Source organism: Pinus tabuliformis, chromosome 1_1, assembly GCF_031772625.1.
Source record: "Pinus tabuliformis cultivar Carrire ecotype Pingquan chromosome 1_1, CPIR1, whole genome shotgun sequence".
Taxonomy (NCBI): Eukaryota; Viridiplantae; Streptophyta; class Pinopsida; order Pinales; family Pinaceae; genus Pinus; species Pinus tabuliformis.
Genome location: NC_142297.1, coordinates 542545714 through 542570260, shown reverse-complemented (window position 1 = coordinate 542570260; position 24547 = coordinate 542545714). Strand labels below are relative to the sequence as shown.

At 38.0% G+C, this 24547-nt stretch overlaps 1 protein-coding gene across 1 annotated transcript; it reads right to left on the bottom strand.

Moving 5' to 3' along the window:
• Positions 1–1207: 1207 nt before the first annotated feature.
• On the bottom strand, positions 1208–4518 carry LOC149214243 (L-gulonolactone oxidase 2-like). Its single transcript, XM_089390872.1, has 3 exons — positions 3632–4518; positions 2404–2659; positions 1208–2294 (listed from the first exon to the last, which is right to left on the bottom strand). Exons 1-3 carry the CDS (start codon positions 4304–4306, stop codon positions 1357–1359), a joined length of 1869 nt encoding a protein of 622 aa, XP_089246998.1. The 5' UTR covers positions 4307–4518; the 3' UTR covers positions 1208–1356.
• Positions 4519–24547: the final 20029 nt, after the last annotated feature.

Here is a 24547-nt window from a genome sequence, read left to right as displayed (position 1 = left end):
AGTGGGATTGAAACTAGTGAAATGAATCACATAGCATCAATCATCAATGCTTGCACCCAGTAACGAAGGCTTCCCAAGAGGTCACCCATCCCAGATCTCCTCTCGCTCAAGCGCGCTTAGCTGTGGAGTTTTCGCCACAATCAAACCCACTTAGCTTGCTACCCCATTTGCAAAACCTTAACAAGTATTGTGGCTCATGAATCATCCCTTCACTCTTTTTGAATTTAAATATAGAATGTACGCAGTGCATTATATTAATAATAAATTATTAAAAAAAATTAAAATAAATTCTTAATAAAACGAAGATGGTAGAAAAATAATCCTGTTTAATTAATCTGACTTTCACCAGAATAAGCATTAAATTATGTAATGGGATCCTGCGCTGACAATTATATTTCGTCGTTTTCTGCTGGAGCTTTCTCATCTCCGCCAGAAATTTCCAGATCTCGTATTATTATTAGACAGCTAAAACAATTGCCAATGTCAAACAATTACAGGTTCCCCTATAATCACGTTCACACGATGGAAATTACTCTTTCCTGCGCTGACCAGTGGATAGATAATAGAATCTGAAATCATTATGCTAGCAGTACCAACACTCACAAATTGAAATTTTTTCGGCAAAGCAAAATCAAGTAATTAATTTAGGCATTGGTCGGTTAGATTTATGATTTTCTTTTAAATTTAATAAAAAAATAAGAATGGACAAACATAAATAGCAATAGAGAAACATAACACCTCATCAAATATAATGCCTGGATTACAGATTATAGAATATCATAAATATAAATATATTGGACAAAACTAAATAATTTCAAAATCTACAATAAAACTAAATAAAGTTAGTTCGAATCTAACCTTAAACATTGTTTATTCCGGGCTTATTCATCCTAGAATATCTTAGTGTCTGAAAAACAACAGTTGGGTCATTTGACCTCTCTGATTTCGGGATATTGGGGAAATCATCCATTGGCATTCTCTATAGAGGATATAATTTGGACAGTGTAGAATTGTTATGTTAAATTATTGGGTTAAATTGAGGCTTCTGTCATCTATATTTTATATAAAAGTTATGAGGGAAAAAAATTCGGCTTTAAATTACATATATAAATTGGGTCAGAATTAAATTTGGTCAGAATTAAAAAATCTCATGGTCAGAATTAAAAAATCAGTGTTGAGAGTTTGAATAACTTTTTTTATAATATAAATTGATTCAGTATCATACAAAAAAAACTGGATATCTAAAATCATAAAAACTGGATATCTAAAATCTTAAAGCTTAACCACAATTGTAATCGAATAAATTTCCAAAAATTTCCAAGAAATTTTCCATTGGGCGAAATTGTCAGCGCTAGACTACTCTTTTAAAACATACCAATAAAACCAGAAACCTGAAACGATGACAACAGTAGAATACGATATAAACTTAGCAAGTAGACGCCATTTTAACTTATACGATACTGAGACTGTACCAATATTATGTTCTTCTTGTCTGCAAACACGTGCTTCTGTGTACACCCTCCCAGGTTTGCAGAAGTAGCCTTTATCAGGAGCACACTGCGCATCTTCTGAGCACACGCAGAGTCCTTCCAGAGCACATCCATCCTTCTTTATGATCACCCCCGCCTCTCCTATTCCCAGAACACCATCCGTCCACTCATTGGAAAAGAGTCCCTGAGGATCGAATTTGGTTTTGGCAGCCAGAAAGGCTTCGTAATTGCTGTATTTTTTCATGACCCCATCAAATGCAATGTTCCTGTTCTTTCCCCAGTGAGGCAAACCTCCATATTTCATGAGAGCCATTTGCTCAATTTCCTCCATCACATCTTCATGCAGCCTGGGAGTGTTCGGATCGTTGGCTCGATAATAAGTCATTTCAATGTCAACTGAATCCTCTTGTTTCCCCAAATAAGCACTTGAAGCTTTTACATAACGCATCAGAAAACCATTGTATAGTTCAACCCCACACAGACTCTTCGGAACCATTTCCCTAATCTTCTTTATGTCAGAAAGAAATTGTCCGATTTTGGAGACGCTGATACTAATTCCATTCTGAAAGAAGAACAAACCTTTGATTCTAGGATCCCATGCGCACGCTGTCTCTAGTCCGTCCTCGGGGCTTCTGAGGCAAGACCCTGCAGCTTGCATGTTATGCTGGTACCCAATCACTGGATATCCATGAAACAGAAGATCGTTGTTCTTCAGTCCTGTACCCACTTCCATAATGGAATTAACTTGAACGGCGGCAACAGCACACACGCTGTCAGTGCTATTATGGCTTTGTTCGACTTCCTCTGCAAATTCAAATATTAATGAATTAATAGAAATCAAGAACATCAAATTTGATAAACTCAACCTGAGATGATATCAATGTGGGTGGGCATGCAGATTAGATTCTATTACCTGCTATCCTGGCAGTGGCTAGCAGAGGAGAAAAAGTTGGGCGAAACCCTATGAAATCGTTTACTCCATTGCCGGATGTATTAACAGGCACTCGATCGTCCACTCTATAGACGACCTTTTGCTGAGCAGGATGCCACGTAACGTCTGCGAATTCGTGTTCTAGGCCAAACTGCGCTATCCTGTTTTCCAGATCGAAATCATCTTGTTCAATGTACGTGATGGATCGCTTGAACATCGGTTCCAATTGGAGGGTGACCTGCGCAGCACAGAGAAAAACCTAAAGAAATACTCAACCTTGCTATAATCTCTTATATCAATCAAATCATTGATCCATACAATGAATTGGTAAGAAATAATCAGCCTTGCAATAATCTGTCATCTCAATCAAATCATTGATCCGCAAAACGATCTCAATCAAATCATTGATCCGCAAAACGCTATAATTTCGCTCAGGGAAAAATGGAAATTCTACTTTGAAATTTTTGGAAGTGAAGTATAATGATTTTGGGTATTTCAGTGTTTTTTTTAGGGGTTGAATATATTTTTTACCACGATTCAAACACTTCTATACTGTTGGGTATTTTAGTATTTCTTAGGGTGTTGAATTTATTTTCAGCATCCTGATTCAAACACTTATAAAATAAGATTTCTTCAAAAAAAAATTCTCACCAGATTCTAACAAAAATTTCACCATCAAAATAAAATTGTGACCTTTTTAAACAATGTCCATAAAAGCATAATGAACATTTGGCCCTCTTTAAACAACTCCTATAAAATCATAAAATGTTCATAATCAATACACAATAATTAATAAAATAAAATTCTTTCATATAAATATTGACGAATAATTTTGGTGACGAATAATATAGCATTCCCAAACTTGTATGCCCTGCTGGAGACCAATAAAATTCTTTCATATAAATATTGACGAATAATTTAGTATATTGTTTTATTAAAATTTTGAATATCATTACAGTGAATAATTTGGATAGATATTTAGAACCAGCTACAGCTAATATGGTTCATCATGAACTACATAAATAGGAACACTTACTGGTTCCAAATTTCTATTATTCAATGCAATCAATCCCAAGAATTACATCAAGGTCATTTGAATCATAGAACCTAATGCAATCAATCCCAAGAATTACATCAAAGTCATTTGAATCACAGAAACCTAGGTTGAGAAATCAAATTCCTTTTTACAAATATTGCAAATCATTCATACCTGACAAATGACTCCGAGAACCCCCAAAGAAACTTTGAGCGCATTTAGCTCCTTATCTGCTTCATTGAGGGTCACAACCTTAGCATATCCCTCATCTTCCGAAGCTGGTACTACTAATCTCATGCCCACAACAAATTCATGAACAGCACTGCCCTTGCCAAAGAGGGAACTACCATGAGCACCAGTGCCTAGCATTCCTCCTAGGGTTACACCCAACCAGTATGGCGAATAAGGTAACGCAAGACCTTCGTTGGCAGCGGCATCAATGAGTTCCTTAAGGGTCACACCACTTTCGAACGTCATCCTCATTCTGCGTTCGTCCACAGCAACAACATGGTTTAGATGCAGAGTGCTGATGATGAGACCGGTGTCTCCAGCAGGGCATACAAGTTTGGGAATGCTGTGGGCGTAGCGAGTCACAACTCTCATCTTCTGGTTCTTCTGTACGGCCTCGGCAACGTAGGCCACAAGCTGCTCTTCGGTGGAGGGATACACAACCTGCGCAGCCCTGCAGGTGCTACGATCAGGAAACACACCATAAGCATTAGAAACTATGCAGTTAGTGGATCCATCGGAGCATTTCACCACGGGACCAGGCGGGCTAGATTTCACAATGGAGAGTAACTGAAAAAAGGCATAGCACGAGAACAAAATAGCTGCAATGTGAAACTCCATTGCGCAACCTAACTAATGAGCAGAAGCAGAGTACGCATGAGAACTTAGTTTTGACAGGCGTATATTGAGCACAGGAAGAGTGAGGGGCCATTTAAATGAAATGGCCTCACGTTCTGTTCTGGTCCCAGAGGTAGCTGAATCGTTGGTATCAGCGACTTAGTTCGGCTCTCTTGCACGTTGCACACATGGGTTTCTAAACCATACCAGGAATTTAACAATTTCCAAGCTCTAGCTATCGAATAAAAAATTAATCACTGAAATGTTTTTCATAGGCAAATTTGTCCTTTTGTTTTTGTCTACCGTATCCATCCCAACGTAGTTTCTATGTGGTTGCTGACATCCCTGCCAGTTGCACGGTGTCCATTTGATTTTTAATGGTGTTGCAAGTTATTATTAGATATTGGTCGCTAGCTGTCCAATAAAAATTTCACCACTTATATGATTTTAATGCGCAAATTTATAAAATGTCCTCTTCTTTTTGTCTTCTGTATCCATCTAAATATAGTTACCGTGGATCCGACACCCCTGCCACTTGCAGGGTGTCCAATTGAGATTTAAAGATGTTGAAGTTATTACATATTGGTAGCTACCTGGGCAATACATATTTCGTTTATGAAATGTCCCTTGTCTTATCCATCTAAATATAGTTACTCGAGTTGCTGACAGCCCTACCACTTGTAGGGTGTCCAGTTGAGGTTTAATGGTGTAATTACACTTGCAGGGTGTCCAATTGAGATTTAAAGATGTTGAAGTTATTACATATTGGTACCTACCTGGCCAATACATATTTCATTTATAAAATATCCCTGGTCTTATCCATCTAAATATAGTTACTCGAGTTTTTGACAGCCCTACCACTTGTAGGGTGTCCAATTGAGGTTTAATGGTGTAACTAATTGAGGATTAATGGTGATATGAGTTATTAAATATTGGCAGCTAAGAAGTCTTTCGTCAAGAACTCGTACATTTAAATTAAGAAGTTCACATGTGTTGCAAAATTGAATGCAGGAGAACATATAAAATCTATATAAGGCTACAAAATTGAATGTATGAGAACATATAAAATCTATATAAGTTTTATTGGGTAAGTTGAGTAACCAAGTTTATTACCCCATAATATATCTATTCCATGATCTTGCATATTTATATCTAATTCTAAATTAACTAGAGCAGAAATATTTTCATGTATTTTAGGAGCAATTGATATAAATGAAGTTTGTGATTAATTAGTACATAGTACTATATCTTTTTAATTGCGATACATGGTTATAATATACACTAGCAAATACTAAGTTATATCTTATTAGAGTACTTTGAAGCTTATAAGTGGGGCTAACTTATCCTTCATAGCTATCCACTTATTCCCTAACTCATAATTTAGCATCCCCTTTACCCATTACCACTACATGTAGCATATCTTCCACTACTTTACACTTAACCCATTATCTAGCATACCCTTTTCCCACTACACTATGTATATAATATTTTCCAAATAAAGATAGAGTTCTACTCCTAGGAACAATAGCAAATACTAAGTTATAGCTTATTAGAGTACTTTGAAGCTTGGAAGTGGGACTAACTTATCCTTCGTAACTATCCACTTATACCCTAACTCATAAGTTAGCATCCCCTTCACTCACTACCACTACATGTAGTATATCTTCCACTAGTTTACCGCTAACCCATTATCTAGCATACCCTTTTCCGACTACACTATGTATAGAATATTTTTCCAAATAAATATAGAGTTCTACTCCTAGGAGCAATTATAGGTCTAGAACCAAAACTTCGTGATTGAGATTATAGTATTCAATATCAAGTAGTAAAAGAAACACATCTATCAACAATATTAAGAACATCAACACACATATATACAGAATATCCAAAAATTACACATGTAATAGCATATATGGATGTTTGTGGTAGATAGATAAAGCCAAAATTTTAAATTCCCATAAATTCTTGTTGACTTCGTGGTGCATCCAACATAAAAGTTTGATGTTGGTTTTATTGGTTAAGAAATTCCAAAACTAATAATAGTAAAGTATTATGTGGTTCCAATAGGGATATGAGCAATTAAAGGCCCATACGAAGGTGCATAGCAAGGAGTGAGTCCATATCTAGTGCTACTACTAATAGATAGGCAAGTTAAGCCAAAAAGATGGCAATACAAGCCGATAAATTTTCTTGATACCATTGAGCCAATTGACTAAATTGGTTCTAATGCAGTCAAATGAACAATCATGATTGTTCCAATCATGTTCCAACTTATCTACCATTACTAGAGGTTACATTTGAAGCTTCTCGAATTGAATCAATGGTTTGTGTTTAAGCAACATAATTAATAGTAGGGAAGCAATACTAATACTAGTATCGAGAGAAAAAGAGCCAACAATAAGGGTTATGGTTCCAAAAGAAAATGCAAGGAAAAAATATTGTAGTTGATCTAGTACTAGTCAATCTAGATGCACAAGTAAATGAAATCTTTACAAAATATTTTCTCCTAACAACATCACTACCCGATTAAGCCTTTTTGCACATCCCTCTCATCACTTTCATCTTTTAACTCCATTGATTTTTTCTTGGTTGATCTTCTTCTATTTTATTCTATTGATGTTTACTGACCACTTCCCATTGTTTTGAATTTTGGTACACAACCTAGTAGAATAAGCAATACTTCTTTACCTTATTAAAGAAGCACTAGTAGTAAAGTAAATATGAAGTAGATGTAGTCCCAAGTCTAATGATTGAAAATGTTGAATGTGATTGAGACTAAAGAGGAAAGGTGGTAGGAGTAGCACCACAAGGAACACATCAAGGCCCATCTTATCCACCACTATTATCACTTCCAATTAGAGATTGACAACTAGAGCCAGTCAAAGAAGAAGTATTTGAAATGAACATTTACCTATTGGAATCTTAGCTTGATGTAGCTACACTACCAAGCTTTGTACATATGCATAGTGTGGATGAATTTTGCATAGTTTTTTGATAGATAATTTCCTTCTTTGGATAGAAGCAAGCTCCCTAGATCTAGTCGCTTAATCTAGAAACATGATAGATAAAAATATTCTGTTTTTCTCAGAGAAGTTTAGAATATGGAAGAAAGACTTGCCTGGAATCCAACACAAGTTTTCCTCTTCTCCCTAGTTATAAGCTCCAACTCCAATTCCAGATGCTAAAAGTGGAACTACAAAACAATTGAAACAAGTAAAAGAAACAAAAAATACAAATACAATATACTAATACCTCTAAACAATGAGTCAAGAAGGAGTTGTTCTATATATGCATTAACGAGACATAATATTGGAAAAGAAAGCACTTTTTATATTAATGAATGTAGGAGAAGATACAACCCTTGCAGAACTTGAACTTGTAGATGTCTCCCAAATATCTTGTCCTTCCTTTGCCACAACGAAAGCCTTCATTCACAACTCAAGTGCATGGATGGATAATGGATCCTTAGGCATAAAGCAATAACATGAGGGCATAACTAAGATTCTCTAAAAGCCAACCCAAACTCTATGGGAGGTAGTTAATTTATAGGGTAAAAGAGGTGGTTTGGGATTTACCATTCTAGGACTTAGATCCACATCAGAGGGAGGATAAGTTCTAGGGATAAGAGATAAGACCTTAAGAGTTGGAGTTATAGATCTAATTCAATAGTAAATAGTGAAAACCACTCGAAATGTAGAAATTCCCACTGTAGAACAACAGATTATGCAATAAACTAAAGCAAAATACAAGATCTACTTCTAAAACGCTTTGCGGAAGCTTAATTGAATTGAGAAAGATTAATGAGAACACATATAACTAAGAAAATGAGAAATCAATCACACATAACACAAAAGAAATAACCTGGGGAAAGCCTCAGCCTAAAACCCCAATCTTTGTATTATAATACAAGTGTAAATCTTGTTCAAGCGACAAAACGAATCATCTCTCAAGGTATCCCGCTCTCTCTGCAATCAAACAATATAGCTCACAGATTGAATAAACACTGTATATGTCCTCCTCAAGCCCTCCAAGCCTTCTATTTACTTGCGTAGTTTTTCTTGGGGTCCAGTGAAGCCACATGTGTGAATTGGCCTCATCACACTCACAAAACTTGAAGAAGTAACTGCGCAATCCTCAAGGAAGTAATTCCTTCTGCATGCAAGGGATATTCACAATGGAATATTCTAGCAAATGATAGTACATTGTCCCTCCATCTAATCTCAACTGGGTCTCTGTCTGAACTGATATGCATGAGTTATTTATGAGAGAATATTTAGTTATTTGAAGTGCAGCAGTTACATGCATGCATGCATTAACTAACTGAACTCACATTAATTCAACAAACTGTTTGAATTAATCTAATTGGACTTGACTCAGTTAACTGAGCCAACTAATTACAACTCAATATTACAACTCATCCTTATCTCTTTAACTGATGGATAAATTCCTCAATTAATGGAGAAACTGTTGCATGTCTCCACATAGACTTCATGTTTGATTTTCCTTAACTAATTGACTCATGGTGAATCAATTAATTTTTTTACAAACTACTGTTAAGAACAAATTCAAATTTTACTTCTCTATTTTAGTTTAGGGACTGACTAAAATAGAAAGGTATCCCAAAATGCTATTTATAGCAGTACCAAATTTAGAACTTCTATATTTAGCATTTCTTGTTGCTATTTTCAACTCTCCCTCTCAACAAGAATGGGATTATTAGTAACCCCAATCCTGTCTCTGTTGAACACGAACTTGCATTTTGACAATGCCTTAGTCAAAATGTGTACATCCTATTCCTCGGTCGAAACATACAACAACAACATGATCCTCTTGAGCACACAGTCTCAAAGATGGTGATACCGGATATCTATGTGTTTGGACCTGTCATGAGAAACTGGATTCTCAGAGAGTTTGATACAACTCTGATTATCGCAGTAGATCACTGTAGGATCCATCCTCTAACCAAACAATCCCACTAGAATCTTCCGCATCCAAATGGCCTCACATGCAGCCTAATTAGCAGCCATGTATTCAACCTCTACTGAGCTAAGTGCAACTGATCTCTATTTCCTACTGTACCAGGAAACTGCAGCTGAACCAAGGTTGAAGATTCCTCCAAAAGTGATCTTCCTATCTGATGGACTCCCTGCCCAATCCGCATCTTTGAAGCCTTGAAGCTTCACTCCCTCTGTTTGTCTGTAACACAATCCGAACTAAGATGTGCCTTTGAGGTATCTTAGCACATGCTTTGCTGCCTTCCATAACAACTTGGTAGCTTGAACCATAACTTGACTCAACTGGTTCACCGCAAAGCATAAGTTGGGTTGTGTGTTCACCAGATACATAAGTGAACCCACCAGCTGCTGATAAACAGTAGCAACTACTACCTCACCTGAAGTAGAATCCTCCTTCCTCCAGTTTCTAGCTAGAGGAGTCTGCATGGGCTTGCACTTCTCCATGTGAAAGTGCCTGAGTATCTCATTGGCATACTTTCCTTGAGAGACAAATACTTCACCATCTTTCTGCCACACCTCGATGCCTAGAAAGTAGTCCATGAGGCCCATGTCCTTCATCTTGAACTCTCTTGCAATGTCCTCCTTGCAAGACTGTATCAGCTGACCATCACCTATCAAAATCAAATCATCGATGTAAAGAACAATGATCAATGGTTTACCTTCTACCATGATGTGGTAAAGGTTCACATTTGCTTCACTCTTGGTGAAGCCCAAATTGGTGAAATCGCTATTGATCTTGGTGTACCAAGCATGGGGTGCTTGCTTCAGTCCATACAAAGCCTTCTTGAGTCGGCACACATGTGACTCATGATCAAAGGTCTTGAAACCCTCTGGCTTCTCAATGTACACCTCCTACTCAATATTCCCATTGAGGAATGTTGTCTTCACGTCCATCTGGTGGATCTTCGACCCCATTTGAGCTGATAGTGCCAACATCGATCTCATCGATGAGTACCTTGCTACGGGAGCAAAAGTCTCATCATATTCGATCCCCTCGACCTGTGAGAAACCACGGGCAACAAACCTTGCCTTATGTTTCTCAACACTGACATCAGCTGCCTGCTTTACCTTGTAAAGCCATCTTGAACTCACCATTGACTTGCCTTGAGGTCTTGGGACAACATCCCACAAACTGTTTCGAATGATAGAGTCGTACTCCTCTACCATTTCATCAACCCAGACTGGTTGCTACACTACCTCCTCAAATGAAGAAGGTTAGGTATCTACACACTCCCCAACCAGGTCCATGTACCCGATGCACTGCTCGGGTGACCTTCTCTGCCTGCACTGAGAAGATGGTTGTCCCACATTCTCCCGCACATCTAGCATCAACCTATTGGTTTCCCTTGAGTGTTTCCACCCATCTCTGGAAGTATCAACATGAGCGGATGTCTCCACTCCCAGATCCTCTACATGCGGCTGCTCCGCATCAATCTAAGCCTCTTCCTCCTTAGGAACTGAAAGTTCCTCCTCCGCATGCAACTTGAGCTCCCTCTCAAGTGACACTTGCATGGCTTTCTGCTCGTCAAACTTCAGATCCCTCCGTACCACAGTCCTCTGAGTGGAAGGCAGGTACACTGATAGTTGTGGGGTGTATCCGTGTACCCCACAAGTATTCCCAACTAAGCTGTCGGGTCTAGCTTCTTCCTGGCATCTTTGGTCACATGAAAGTAAAATGATGATCCAAAGATTCAGAAGTGACTTACATCAGGTCGCTTCTCGGAATAGTCCTCCATAGGTGTCTTCATTCCAAGTATATGGTGCGGGCTTCTGTTCTACAAGTATACTGTTGTATTGCATGCCTCAACACACAAATGTAGTGGTAGGCTTTGGTCACGCAACATCGCTCGAGTTGCTCCCACAATCGATCTGTTCTTCTTTTTGGCCACCCCATTCTACTGTGGGTTATGGGGTGCCGTCAATTCCTTCTGCAGTGAAGAAGTCTTAAAACTGTTGGGAGACATACTCTCCACCATTGTCGCTACGCAAGGCTTTTATTTTCTTTTAGATTCTTTCTCTACCAAGGCTTTAAACTCACAAAACCTCAAGAAGGTTTGATCCTTCTTTTGCATAAAGTAGATCTAGCATCTACTAGAAAAATCATCAATAAAAATAACATAGTACCTTCGTTTAGCAGTGGAGGTTGTAGAGAACGGTCCAAAAACATCTGACTGAACTCGCTCCAGGATTGCTCCAACTCTGTTGTCTCGATCCAGAAAGGAAGATTTCACATACTTACCCAAGTTACAACCTTTGCATGTAGTCGTTTACTCAAGTCTTCCCTTGAGTAATCTGGTAGAAATCTGCTACATGATCTTCAGGGCTCCATGGTGCAAGTGGCCTAGTCTTCTATGCCATAGCTCACCAACATCTTGGCTCTGTACCATCTCAGCTTTGCAACTCAAAGCAGCACAATCATCTACCTCTAGCTTGTAAAGATTCTTAACTCAAATCCTTATTCGCTTTGTCTGTCTAGTACCGATATGCCTTAGGAATACCTTTCCTTTACTAAAGACTACATCATAGCCTTTATCTTCTAGCATAGTGACAGACACAAGATTCTTCTTCAAACCTGGTACATACTTAACATCAATCAGGGTGAGGGGAGCTCCATGCTCCCTCTGAAACACAACCTTACCTTCACCTGAAACACGGTAATTTCCATCATCGCCCATCTCGATCTGCATCTAGAGATCCTTCTCCTCCAAGGTACTGAAAATATTCTTGTCACCTGACATGTGGAATGAAGCTCCACTGTCTAGGTACCACAGACATCCCACCATGGATGAAACCATGCATGCAATAAGCGAGAAATCCAGCTCAAACTATGAGGCCAGTGCCTCACCATCAGATCCCTTCGAGGAACCCTTCTTGGATTTCTTCTGTGGAAAATTCGTAGCATAATGGCCCACTTCATGACAATGAAAGCATCACACTTTCGATTTGTCAATATTCTTCCCACCATAGGAAGAACCAAATTTGGGATGGGACGCCTTCCCTTTCCCTTTCCTCACCTTACTTGCTAAGGCTAGATTTTCCTCATCATCTTGCTTCGATGAGGATCCATCTCTAGTGCTTTTTCTTATTTCCTCCTGCATCAGATCTGACCAAAGTCGTTCCTAATCTGGAAGTTTTTCTCTTCCATTAACCGAGTCTTAGTAGCTATGCCAACTCTTAGGAAGACCGAGGAGTGCAAGACTCACCATGTCATCATCAGCCGTTGTGATCCCTACACTTCCAAGCTCATCCCTGCAGGTGGTGAGCTTGTTCAGATATGTAGAGATTGTGTCACCCTTTTCACACTTGATCTTATGAAGCTTGTCTTTCAATGTTAGCTTCCTCTGATCACTGTTGTTCTGATATAAATCTTTCAATGTTTTCCACATCGAAAATGGTGTCTCCTTCCCATGGAGGCTCGAGATAATGTGGTCTCGAACTCCCTCCAGGAGGATTCTCCTTGCTCTAAACACACACTTCTTCCATTCCGCCAATTGGGTAGCATAAATCAGCTTGGGGACTTCTTGATCAATGAAGTCCTTTATACCATTATCCTCTAATACTGCCTCCATGCGATCCTTCTAGGCTATATAATTTGAGCTGCCATCAAGGGCATACTCGAGTCTTAAACCACTGAACGCCATTGGTGAAATTGAGATGTGATAAGAACTCGATTTCTATATTTAGGAACCACAAACTTCAAACTTCTCCTTCTTGTATACTATTCTTCACCTTGATCACCTTTGCTCTGATACCATGTAGAAATTCCCACTGTAGATCAACAGATTATGCAATAGACTAAAGCAAAATACAAGATCTACTTCTACAACACTTTGCGGAAGCTTAATCGAATTGAGCAAGATCAATGAGAACACATATAACTGAGAATGAGAAATCAATCACACATAACACAGAAGAAATAACCCAGGGAAAGCCTCATCCTAAAAACCCAATCTCTGTATTATCATACAAGTGGAAATCTTGTTCAAGTTACAAAAAGAATCAGCTATCAAGCTATCCTTCTCTCTCTGCAATCAAACAATACATCTCACACACTGAATAGACACTATATATGTCCTCCTCAAGCCCTCCAAGCCTCCTATTTCCTTGTGTAGTTTTTATTGGGGTCCAGTGAAGCCACATGTGTGAATTGGTCTCATCACACTCACAAAACCTGAAGAAGTAACTGCGCAATCCTCAAGGAAGGAATTCCTTCTACATGCAAGGGATATTCATAATGGAATATTCTAGCAACTGATAGTACACTTTCCCTCCATCTGATCTCAACTGGGTCTCTGTCTAAACTAACATGCATGAGTTATTTATGAGAGAATATTCAGTTATCTGAAGTGCAGCAGTTACATGCATGCATGCATTAACTAACTGAACTCACATTAATTCAACAAACTGTTTGAATTAATCTAACTGGACTTGACTCGGTTAACTGAGCCAACTAATTACAACTCAATATTACAACTCATCCTTATCTTTTAAACTGATGGATAAATTCCTCAATTAATGGAGAAACTGTTGCATGTCCCCACATAGACTTCATGTTTGATTTTCCTTAACTAATTAATTCATGGTGAATTAATTAATTATTTTACAAATAGCTGCTAAGATCAAATTTGAATTTTACTTCTCTATTTTAGTTTAGGGACTGACTAAAATAGAAAGGTATCTCAAAATGCTATTTATAGTAGTACTAAATTTAGCACTTCTATATTTGGCATTTCTTGTTGTTATTTTCAACACGAAAAGCTTCTAGAAAGAGAAGATTCAAAATTCATTTTTATTTTTACCGAATTCCAAGGGTCGTCACACTTGAAGTGAAGGAAACATGCATTGGTCAGTGTAGTTTCTCTATATTCAACTTACAAAAATGTTGTTTACATGAAGGCAAAGTGGGATGTGTCCACCAATTAGAGTTTTGAGCTATTTAAGCCAATTATTGGAACTTTTCGAGAGAGGATTCTCTTGGCTTTGCAAGGGATAAATGCAAAGTGTCAATGGATGTCAATTGATATGGTTTCAAGGCTATTTGATTGTATGTGACAAAATGACATGTAACAATAGTCTTTACATGCATGCTTAGGAAGCCTTGCATCAAGCTTCTTTGGAGCTTTCTTTTCCCTTGGATTTTCTTATGCACTAGGTTATTTGGACCCATACAATAGTGGATAGGTATATCTATGAAAAAACAATCCATATGCAGAGTGGAGAAAATAAAAGTGGTAGAACCACTCATTGAATAACTAGTTGACCCGTAAGTGGAAAAAGAAAAACCAAGACTAGTAGATCTAGTTCCTGATGAGCTAGGTAAAGGGTTCAGCGTTTCAAATTAATAACCATATTCTATCGCTTAGTATCTTGACACATAAGTGGATACAAGAACAAATAAATATCCAAAGCTAGATGTAAAATATACCAGGGAAAGAGCATAATCCATTGAACCAATTAGTCAAGTTGATTATCCACGAGGATTATCATAAACAATGGCTGATTAAGTGATTGATTTGAACCTTTTTGTCAATTTTAATATTCATGAGCCATTAATCATTATGCTTGTTTATGTTTTTATTTTAGTTTAGATTTCATCTTGGTTGGATGGTGAAATAATATATGAGAGATGTTTATGCTATTATTACTTCAAATTCAAGACATTGGAGAAATCCTTCTTGTTAAAATAAAATTTCTAGAACCACTCATTGAAAAACTAGTTGACCCAAAAGTAAAAAAAGGAAAAATGAAGACTAGAAGATCTAGTCCTTGATGAGCTAGGGAAAGGTTTCAATGTTCCAAGTTAATAACCATATTCCATTGATTAATACATTGACACATAAGTGGAGACAAGAAAAAATAACGATCTAGAGTTAGATTTAAAATATACAAGGGAACTAGCATAAGCCATTGAAGCAAGTATTCAAGTTAATTATTCACAAGCATTAGCATCGACAATGATTGATTAAACTATTGATTTTAAACTTCTTGTCAATTTTCATATTCATGAGCCAATAATCATTATGCTTGTCTATGATTTTTTTATTTTAGTTTATATTTCATATTGGTTTGATAGTGAAATAATCTATCATAGAGATTTATACTATGACTACATCGGCTTCAAGACATTGGAGAGATATTGCTTGTTAAAATTGAATGGGGTTGTTGTGGAGAGGCCTCACCATATGGTGATGAGGGGTTTTCTAGGAATTCACAAGGATGACATTAAATTGACTATTAAGACTTATCATTTTACATCCCAACATTGGTTTACCGATGCCTCTCCAACTCTCTTTAATGTTATACCAAATACCTATGATGTTCATCACATTGCCATTCATCTAACAAGATGGTTTAGGTTGTATATTAATATCAAGATGAGTGATACATTTAAAGGAAGGGGAATGATTTAGTATGTACTATTTCATTCCTTATCATGGATTGACCTTTTGAAGAACCTTAAGTAGTATATTATATAATGGAATTAATTATATATTTATCACCATTTTAAGCTAAGAACAATTATGTAATATGAATTGAATTTGAGATTTCATCAAAGGAAATATTGACTTTTAGATTAACACTTCAAGTAAAACATTGAAAATTAATGGAGGACTTATACTCTCTTTTATCTAAAATATTGCAATTTTTTATGGGTTGTATTAATAAGCTTATGACTTCTTGTCATGAAGATAGTTTTGGGTTTGTTCTAATTTTTCATTTTATGTTTTAAGTTTGGACTAGTTAAGTAGTTGCTTTCTTATTTGTATGAAGGATAATAGCATTTAATGTACTTATGATTAGTAAAATAAGAGGATATATTGGAGCTTCAATCCAAAATATTGTTTCAACAAATAGTTACATATGTATGATTTTTTTTTTGGTGTGTTGATTGAGCGGTTCCTAGCCGAAATATTTAAGGCATTTCAGCACAGCCTGAGGTGGAGCTGCATCTTCGGCCCCCACTACCCCCATTACCGCAGATCTGAACCCTCATGACACGCAAATAAAGATTCATTTACCAAAGCGCAACACTAAATTCCTTTTCCTCGTCTTTGGCTCTGAGAATCCAGGTTGGAGGACCGCTCATCTTCAGCTCTGAGTATCAACGGAAGAGTATCGGGTTGACTTGCAGCAAGTATAGAGTTGGGAGAATGAGGCGAGAGTCAGTGTTTTGAAGGTTTTGATGGTCTACTGCTCGACCCTTCCATGCTGCTCTGCTTTGGCAGTCAAGCCAAGGAGTAGGCCTTTGGCGTTTTTGATCTGAGCTGCGGAGCGGGAGCGGGGAATTTTTGGTCTTTAGATTTTACTTTGCGCGGGGGCGAGGTGGATGCCCTAGCCACCTTTGCCGCCGGACTCTCCTCTGCTCTGGTTGGGACTGGATGGGTTCCTTTGCTGAGGCAGATGGTGCTATTTTTGGCCGCTCGCTGGCATACCACTGTAGGTTTTTGGAGCGTTGAGGGAACTGGGGTGTGGAGGTGACTGTCTCTGCGTTGTTTCATGCCGCTACATCATGGCTGTTTTCACTGGGGTTTCTGTAAGCCACTGAGGAAGTATGGGGCGGTTTTTTTTCTACCTCTGGTTTCGTCGGTTTCAGGAGGAGAGTTTGAGGGGGCGAGGGAGGAGTGGCTACCCTGGCTGCTCTCTTCCTCATTTCATGCCTCTCCTACTTGTCTGGGCAGCCAAATTTAGAGCTTACTGTTCTCTTTTTCCCTCCTCGGAAGCTTTTATTTGTTGTTTGTTGTGATGGGTATGGGTATCCTCCACAGGTCTGTTTTCTGCAGACTGTTTTGGGGTTTACATACCCATTTACTTGCTGCCCTGTCTGAGGGCTTTTCTGGAATACTTCTTTTGAAGTATTGTTATTGTAAGTGGCTTTTCCCACACTTTTGCATATGCATTTAGCATCTACAACATGTAATTTTATGAAATTAATGAAAATTACGAATTTTCTCCATGCGAAAGAAAATAGTTACATATGAGAAACAAATGCCACATCAAATTGTATTGTGCTAATGTTGTGCTTAATGACATTTTTTTCTATTTATATCAAGGATGGGACAAGATAAACTATAATTAGGAGTGGTGCTATTTTCTAGCATGCATTTTATTTTGTTAATGCTTACTAGTTGGTTAATATTTAGTTCAAATAGGAACAACATAAAGTGACAATTTTGAGCTGCAAGGCTTAAATGAATTTTCTTACATTATCATATATATTGAATTTGATGACCATTTTCTACAAATGCATTTGTTGCATATTTGGAACATGTATGTGGATATTTTTCTCTATTATACTTGAGAAAGAACTATGGAAGAAAAAACTATGGAAAGGTATTTGATTTTGTATGCTAAGGACGTTTCTGGACTTATAAGATGTGGAAAATAAATATAATCCATGGGTAATTGGAATGGTGTGGCAAGGTATTTTTCTATTCTTAATAGATTACATGCCTTCTTATGATCAGAGTCTAGGGTGATTCTACCTAAACATTGTCCTATCCTAGTAAGTCCCTTGGAGTAGCATATTGCATGGATGAAGACTTTGATAAAGTGTACCTCAAATATGTGTAGCATGTATGTTGTGTAATGATTCAAGTTCTTTAAAAATGATAAAAGTCAATGAATATAATCCACTTCAAGGGGGAAACCACATTTCACAATGAATCCAATAGAAAAGACAAGGTGCCCTTAAAACTAGGTCTCCTTAATATATAGATAGACGATAAAGGGTACAATTATAATGAACGGGAACAATGAAAGGTTTTAATTGACTTGCTAATATAACACTACAAATGTAATAATTGAATATATATGGGCTAAAATGGGGTTATATGTTTATCATTCCCCTCCCCTTTAAACAAATTATGTCCTCAACATTTGAATAATTACAGGTGTTTCTACATGAATAAATTATCTTATCATGTCTCTATTGAAAATAGCAACAAGAAATGCTAAAAATAGAATTTTAGGTACCAGTGTTAGAAATAGAAACAAGGAATGATAAAATAGAAATGTTAAAAATAGCATTGCCATAAATAGCATTTCAGGATACATTCCAATTTTAGTTAGTCCCTGAACTAAAATTCGAGTTTGATCTTAACAATTGTTTGAAAAATAATTAATTAATTCATCTTGAGTTAATTAGTTGGAGAAAATCAAACATGAAGTCTATGTGAAGACATGCAACTGTTATCCCTTTGATTGAGGAAGTTATCCCTTAATTAAGGAGATCAGGATGAGTTGTACTTTGAATTGTAATTAGTTAACTCAATTAATTGAGTTAAGTCCAGTTAGATTAGTTCCAATAGTTTGTGGAACTGAGTTTGAGTTCAGTTAGTTAATGAATGCATGCATGCAACTAGTGTACTTCAGATAACTAAATATTTTCTCATAAATAACTCATGCATGTCAATTCAGTCAGAGACCCAGTTGAGATCAAATGAAGGGACAATGTACTATCAATTGGAGGAATTTTCCTATATATGAAACTCATCCATGCAAAAGGAATTATCTCATTCAAGATTCTGCAATTATTTCAAAGTTTGGTGAGTTGTGTGAGAGGTGAATTCGCACAGGTGGCAGCCAGAGGACCCAGGAGAAATTGCACAAGGAAATATGAGGCTTGGAGGACTGAGGGAAGGCATATGTTGTGTCTATTCAGTCTATGAGCAACATTAAGGGATTGTATTGAGAGCTCGATAGCTTGTGAGCTAAAGCTTTGTGTAATCTGGAGATATTTCCACTTGTATGATAATACAGAGATTGGGGTTTTTAGTTGAGGCTTTCCCTAGAGTATTCCTCTATGTTCATGTGTGATTGATTTCTCATTATTTTTTATATGTGTTCTATTTGATCTTGCTCAAAATCGATTAAGATTTTGCAAGTTTGATTGTCGTAGTGGATTAAGTATTTTTCTTTAGTACATTGCATAATCAATTTAATCTACAGTGAGACTTTCTACATGGTATCGGAGCCAAGTTTCTCAGAGAAAAGGTGATCAAAGCGGAGAACAATATAAAAATAAGGGAGAAGTTTGAAGTTTGAAGTTCCTGATTATAGAAATCAAATTCTTATCACATCTAAAATTTCACCAATGGCATTCAACGGTTTGAGACTCGAGTATGCCCTGGATGGTAGCTCGAATTATATAGCCTGAAAGGATTGCATGGAGGCGATATTAGAGGAAAACGGTTTGAAGGACTTCATTGATCAAGAAGTCCCCAAGCCAACAATAGCTAATGCCCAAGAATTGGCGGAATAGAAGAAATGTGTGGCTAGAGCAAGGAGGATCCTTTTGGAGGGAGTTCGAGACCACATTCTCTCGAGTCTCCATGGGAAGGAGACACCATTCTCAATGTGGAAAACATTGAAGGATCTATATCAGAACATCAATGATCAGAGGAAGCTAGCACTAAAAGACAAGCTTCAGAAAATCAAGTGTGAAAAGCGCGACATGATCTCTACATATCTAAACAAGCTCACCACCTGTAGGGATGAGATTGGAAGTGTAGGAATCACGACAGTCAATGATGACATGGTGAGTCTTGCTCTCCTCCGTCTTCTTAAGAGCTGGCATAGCGACCAAGATTCAGTATATGGAAGAGAGAAACTGCGAGATTGGGAATGACTGTGGTCAGATCTAATGCAGGAGGAGATCAGGAGAAGCACCAGAGATGGTTCTTCATCCAAGGAGGATGAAGAAAATTCCACCTTAGCGAGTAAGGAAAAGAAAGGGAAGGAGAAGGATTCTCATTCCAAATCGAGTTCTTCTCATGGTTGGAAGAAGATTGACAAATATAAAGTGCGATGCTTTAATTTTCATGGGGTGGGCCATTATGCAACTAATTTTCCATTGAATAGATCCAAAAAGGGATCCAAGGAAGGATCTGAAGGTGAGGCATTGGCCTCTCAGTTTGAATTGGATTTTACCCTCATCACATGCATGGTTTCATCAATGATGGGTTGTGGTTGGTTTCTTGACAGTGGAGCCTCATTCCACATGACCGGCAATAAGAGTCTGTTCAGTACCTTGGAGGAGAAAGACCTCAAGATACTCATAGAGATGGGTAATGATGAAAAGTATAATGTCTCAGGAGTAGGCACAGTTTTTTTTCATAGGGAGCATGGAGCTCGCATTACCTTGACAGATGTGAAGTATGTGCTGCGGTTGAAGAAGAACTTGGTATCGATCGTGATGTTGGAGGAAACGGGATATGATGTAGTCCTCAGTAAGAGAAAGGTTTTCTTTAGACACATCACCATGAGACAGGTGAATCAAATCGGTTCATGAGTCAAGAACCTGTATGCTCTTGAGGTTCATGATGCATGCAAAGCCTTGAGGAGTAAGGCAATTGTTGGAGACTTGGTGGTTGAGAGGGAGAGTACATTACCTCTCAACATGTAGTGCTAGAAGAAGTCTCAGAAAATTGTGAAGGAGCCACAATTGGTGAAGCAGCTTTAGGAGGTTGTGGAGAAGCCACAAATTGAGAAGCCGAGAGGAGACTAAGTGGAGGCATCCACTAATGCAGAGACCTCCAGTAGGGGGAAACTTCGAGCCAGGTGGGCAGAGGGATCACATGCATCCATACCTCTAGGTGGGAGGTGGGGCGATGTGGAGTGATAGTCCTAAGAATGCTAAAATAGGGGTAGGATTCTTGAGTTACGCAGCCTCTTTGGTTAGAGCTTGCTATGGGAGCCCTGATGAAGAGTAGCAGGACTCGCTGCGTGGGTAGAGACAGATGCGGATGGAGCGATAGAGGAAGCTTCAACATCAGAGGATGTTTCTAGCCCAACAAAGAGGTTAGTTACTTACTTCTCAGTAACTTAGTTTCAGTGCAACAATGGGCAGCACGATGCAACATGATGAGAGGAGGTGCAGTGCGGATGTAGTGTTGAGAGATAGGACCAACAATAGCATGAATGTAGCAAGAGGAATTAGTGTGATTGATGCAGTCAGAGACTTTAAAGACAGAGGCATCATTCTGATTCAGGTTGGATATTTTTTAGTTTCTAGAGTTCCTGGAGCAACAACACTAGGGAGAAATGTTTCATGTAGAACATTCCAAAGGTTCAGGATCGGGTTCGAGTTGAATGCCTTTCTTGTTGAGAGGGAGTGTTGAAAATAGCAAGAAGAAATGCTAAAAATAGAAATGCTATAAATAGCATCTTAGGTACCAGTGTTGGAAATAACAACAAGGAATGATAATATAGAAATGCTAAAAATAACATTGCTATAAATAGAATTTCGGGATACGTTCCAATTTTAGTTAGTCCTCGAACTAAGATTGAGAATTAAAATTCGAATTTGATCTTAGCAGCTATTTGAAAAATAATTAATTAATTCATCTTGAGTTAATTAGTCGGAGAAAATCAAACATGAATTCTATGTGAAGACATGCAATAGTTATCCCTGTGATTGAGGAAGTTATCCCTTAATTAAGGAGATCATGATGAATTGTACTTTGAGTTGTAATTAGTTAGCTCAGTTAACTGAGTCAAGTCCAGTTAGATTAGTTCCAATAGTTTGTGGAACTGATTGTGAGTTCAGTTAGTTAATGCATGCATGCATGTAACTAGTGTACTTCAGATAACTGAATATTCTGTCATAAATAACTCATGCATGTCAGTTCAGTTAGAGACCCAGTTGAGATCAAAGGAAGGGATAGTGTACTATCAGTTGGAGGAATTTTCCTATATAGGAAACTCATCCATGCAGAAGGAATTATCTTGTTCAGGATTGCGTATTTATTTCAGAGTTTGGTGAGTTATGTGAGAGGTGAATTCACACAGGTGGCAGCCAGAGGGCCCAGGAGAAATTGCGCAAGGAAATAGGAGGCTTGGAGGACTAAGGGAAGGCATATGTTGTGTCTATTCAATCTATGAGCAACAATGAGGGATTGTACTGAGAGCTGGATAGCTTATGAGCTAAAGCTTTGTGTAATCTGGAGATATTTCCACTTGTATGATAATACAGAGATCGGGGTTTTTAGTTGAGGCTTTCCCCAGAGTATTCTTCTGCGTTCATGTGTGATTGATTTCTCATTCTCTATTATATGTGTTATGTTTGATCTTGCTCAAAATCGATTAAGCTTCCACAAGTTTGATTGTAGAAGTAGATTAAGTGACCTGCCATGTCAGCAATATGGACTGTTGACTATGTAGTGATTGTACCCTTTTTTTTCTTTTCAAAAATTCCTCAGTTTGGCAAAGTGAACAGAACACAATATCTTCCTCATACGAGATCCATTTTGAGTGAAATGAGTTGCATTGGGATCATATCATCGAGACGGAAACAATCATACATGTTTTGATAAATTCTGAGTACTTTTATTTTTGAGCAAATTTTTGCCCCTAATTAATATTTCGATCAGTATGGATCCACATAAGCAAGGAAAGAATGAAGGGAGAAAGGATGAAATTGAGACCCATTCAATATGGCCCCTTCACCATATTAGTAAAGATTAGAGATAATTCTTTTCATCTTGACTTTCCTGCTTATATGAAAATGTAATCAGTAGTAAATGTTGAGAACGTGAAGCTTTATGAACCTCCATTAATTATGAATACCAAAGAGGTTGTAAATATTCCTACAGTGGATGATTTTGCACCAGATTATCTAGATAAGTTGCCGGAGATATCATTATTGACAGCAAAACCAAAACTTCACGAAGGGGAGATGTGAAGTACATTCGTGTTGGCTTCAAAGGAATGCATTCGAGTAAAGTTCGATGGATGGAGAAAGAAAAAATGAGGGAGAAAATTTCTCACTTGCAAATTGATTGAAAGGAATTTTGGCGGTCCAAAAGCTCTTAGTGGGGAGGATTAATCTAGGTGGATCTTTAGAAAAGTACCAATGGCATGGTAAAAGGCTCAAAACTTAAAGTGACAGAATCTAGATAGAATTAGCATGGGATCAAAGTTCGCGTCATCCCGATTCCAATGGTGCAAACGACACTCAAATCCGAGTTCATATGACGAAATAAGATAAACTCAAAGTTTATGTTTGACTTGTGCAGGTGGCAGGAGGAGTGACGTAGCAGACACTCTTTGCGAATGGGGACGACCCAAGTGGTAGACTGCCATTGGTCCTGCATATCACATATCCGAGCAAGAGGAAGAAGTAGCTTAAGGAGAATTTGGCCTGGTAGGATCCCGGTGCAATTGCGATATCAGAATCGCAGATCAGAGGTTGTAAGAGTTAAAGAATCAAACTCGGGAGAAAGCCAGGTTGTGATGCGATATATCGACTCTAGTAGATGCGATGCAGTTATCATCTCTGATAGATGCAATGCAGTTATCGACCCTAGTCGTTGTGATATGCGATATCACAATCACACTTCACAAAGGGAAGTAGTCGTGTGTTGTACTAACTTTGGTTTCCGCCGATTGCAATTTGTGATATGGACTCCCAGGCCAAATTTATTATTTATCAATGTTAATACTTCGTCGGATCCATGTTATCGCATAACAAAGGTTTAGGGTCGTTCGCTGATGGTTTAAGCACTGATTTCGATTGTGATGGGGTTCCCCAATGCGATGTGTTATACATTATGTTTTATACTCTCGGCGAGTCCAACATATCACAAAGTTCCTATTGTTTGGACTTGGGACTGTCTGTCGATGGTTGAAAACACCGATAGTCTTGTCATTGGTTTAAACGTGCAGTTGAACATGTTTTTCCAGGTATGTAATTGGTGGTTGTCGTATACTAATCACGTTCTGAGATACTTGGCCTTGATACTATCTCGCCTTCTTAACTTGGTTCATCGTTTGGAATTTCCTGGGTATTGAGGGATTGCCACCATGCTTATAAAATGCCATTTTGTGTCAGTTGAAAGGCAGATGGAATCAACAAAATAGTTCAAAAGCATTGCACACAGCAAACCCTAACCCTGGAAGTAGGCCAGGACCTTGCCTTGAGCAGCGAGGAGGTTCCGAGAAGTTGCAGAATCCCCGATTGGGTGTTTGGATAGGCATTTTTACACGATTTTTTGTGAGGAGTTCAGTGGTTCTATCTGTTTCTAAAGCTGGGCTCTCCATTATTTTTCCATATTCCAGCTTGGAGGTATAAAGATTGTAAAGGATGTTGCTTATACTTTTATCTCTTTTTATGCCACTTAATTAATGAAGGCCTCCCCACTATTGAGGAGGGCCTGGAGACGTAGTCCAAATTGGTCGAACTTTGTAGTCAAATCGTTGTGTGATGGTTTCATGTTCTTTTGTTTATTTC

Excerpts from the sequence above, each read along its gene's own strand:
- LOC149214243 (XM_089390872.1), bottom strand. The coding sequence starts at position 4,306 with ATGGAGTTTCACATTGCAGCTATTTTGTTCTCGTGCTATGCCTTTTTT. Across the intron at positions 2,660-3,631 it reads TTCTCGGAGTCATTTGTCAG|GTCACCCTCCAATTGGAACC; the intron begins GTATGAATGATT and ends TGTGCTGCGCAG. Across the intron at positions 2,295-2,403 it reads AGCCACTGCCAGGATAGCAG|AGGAAGTCGAACAAAGCCAT; the intron begins GTAATAGAATCT and ends TTGAATTTGCAG.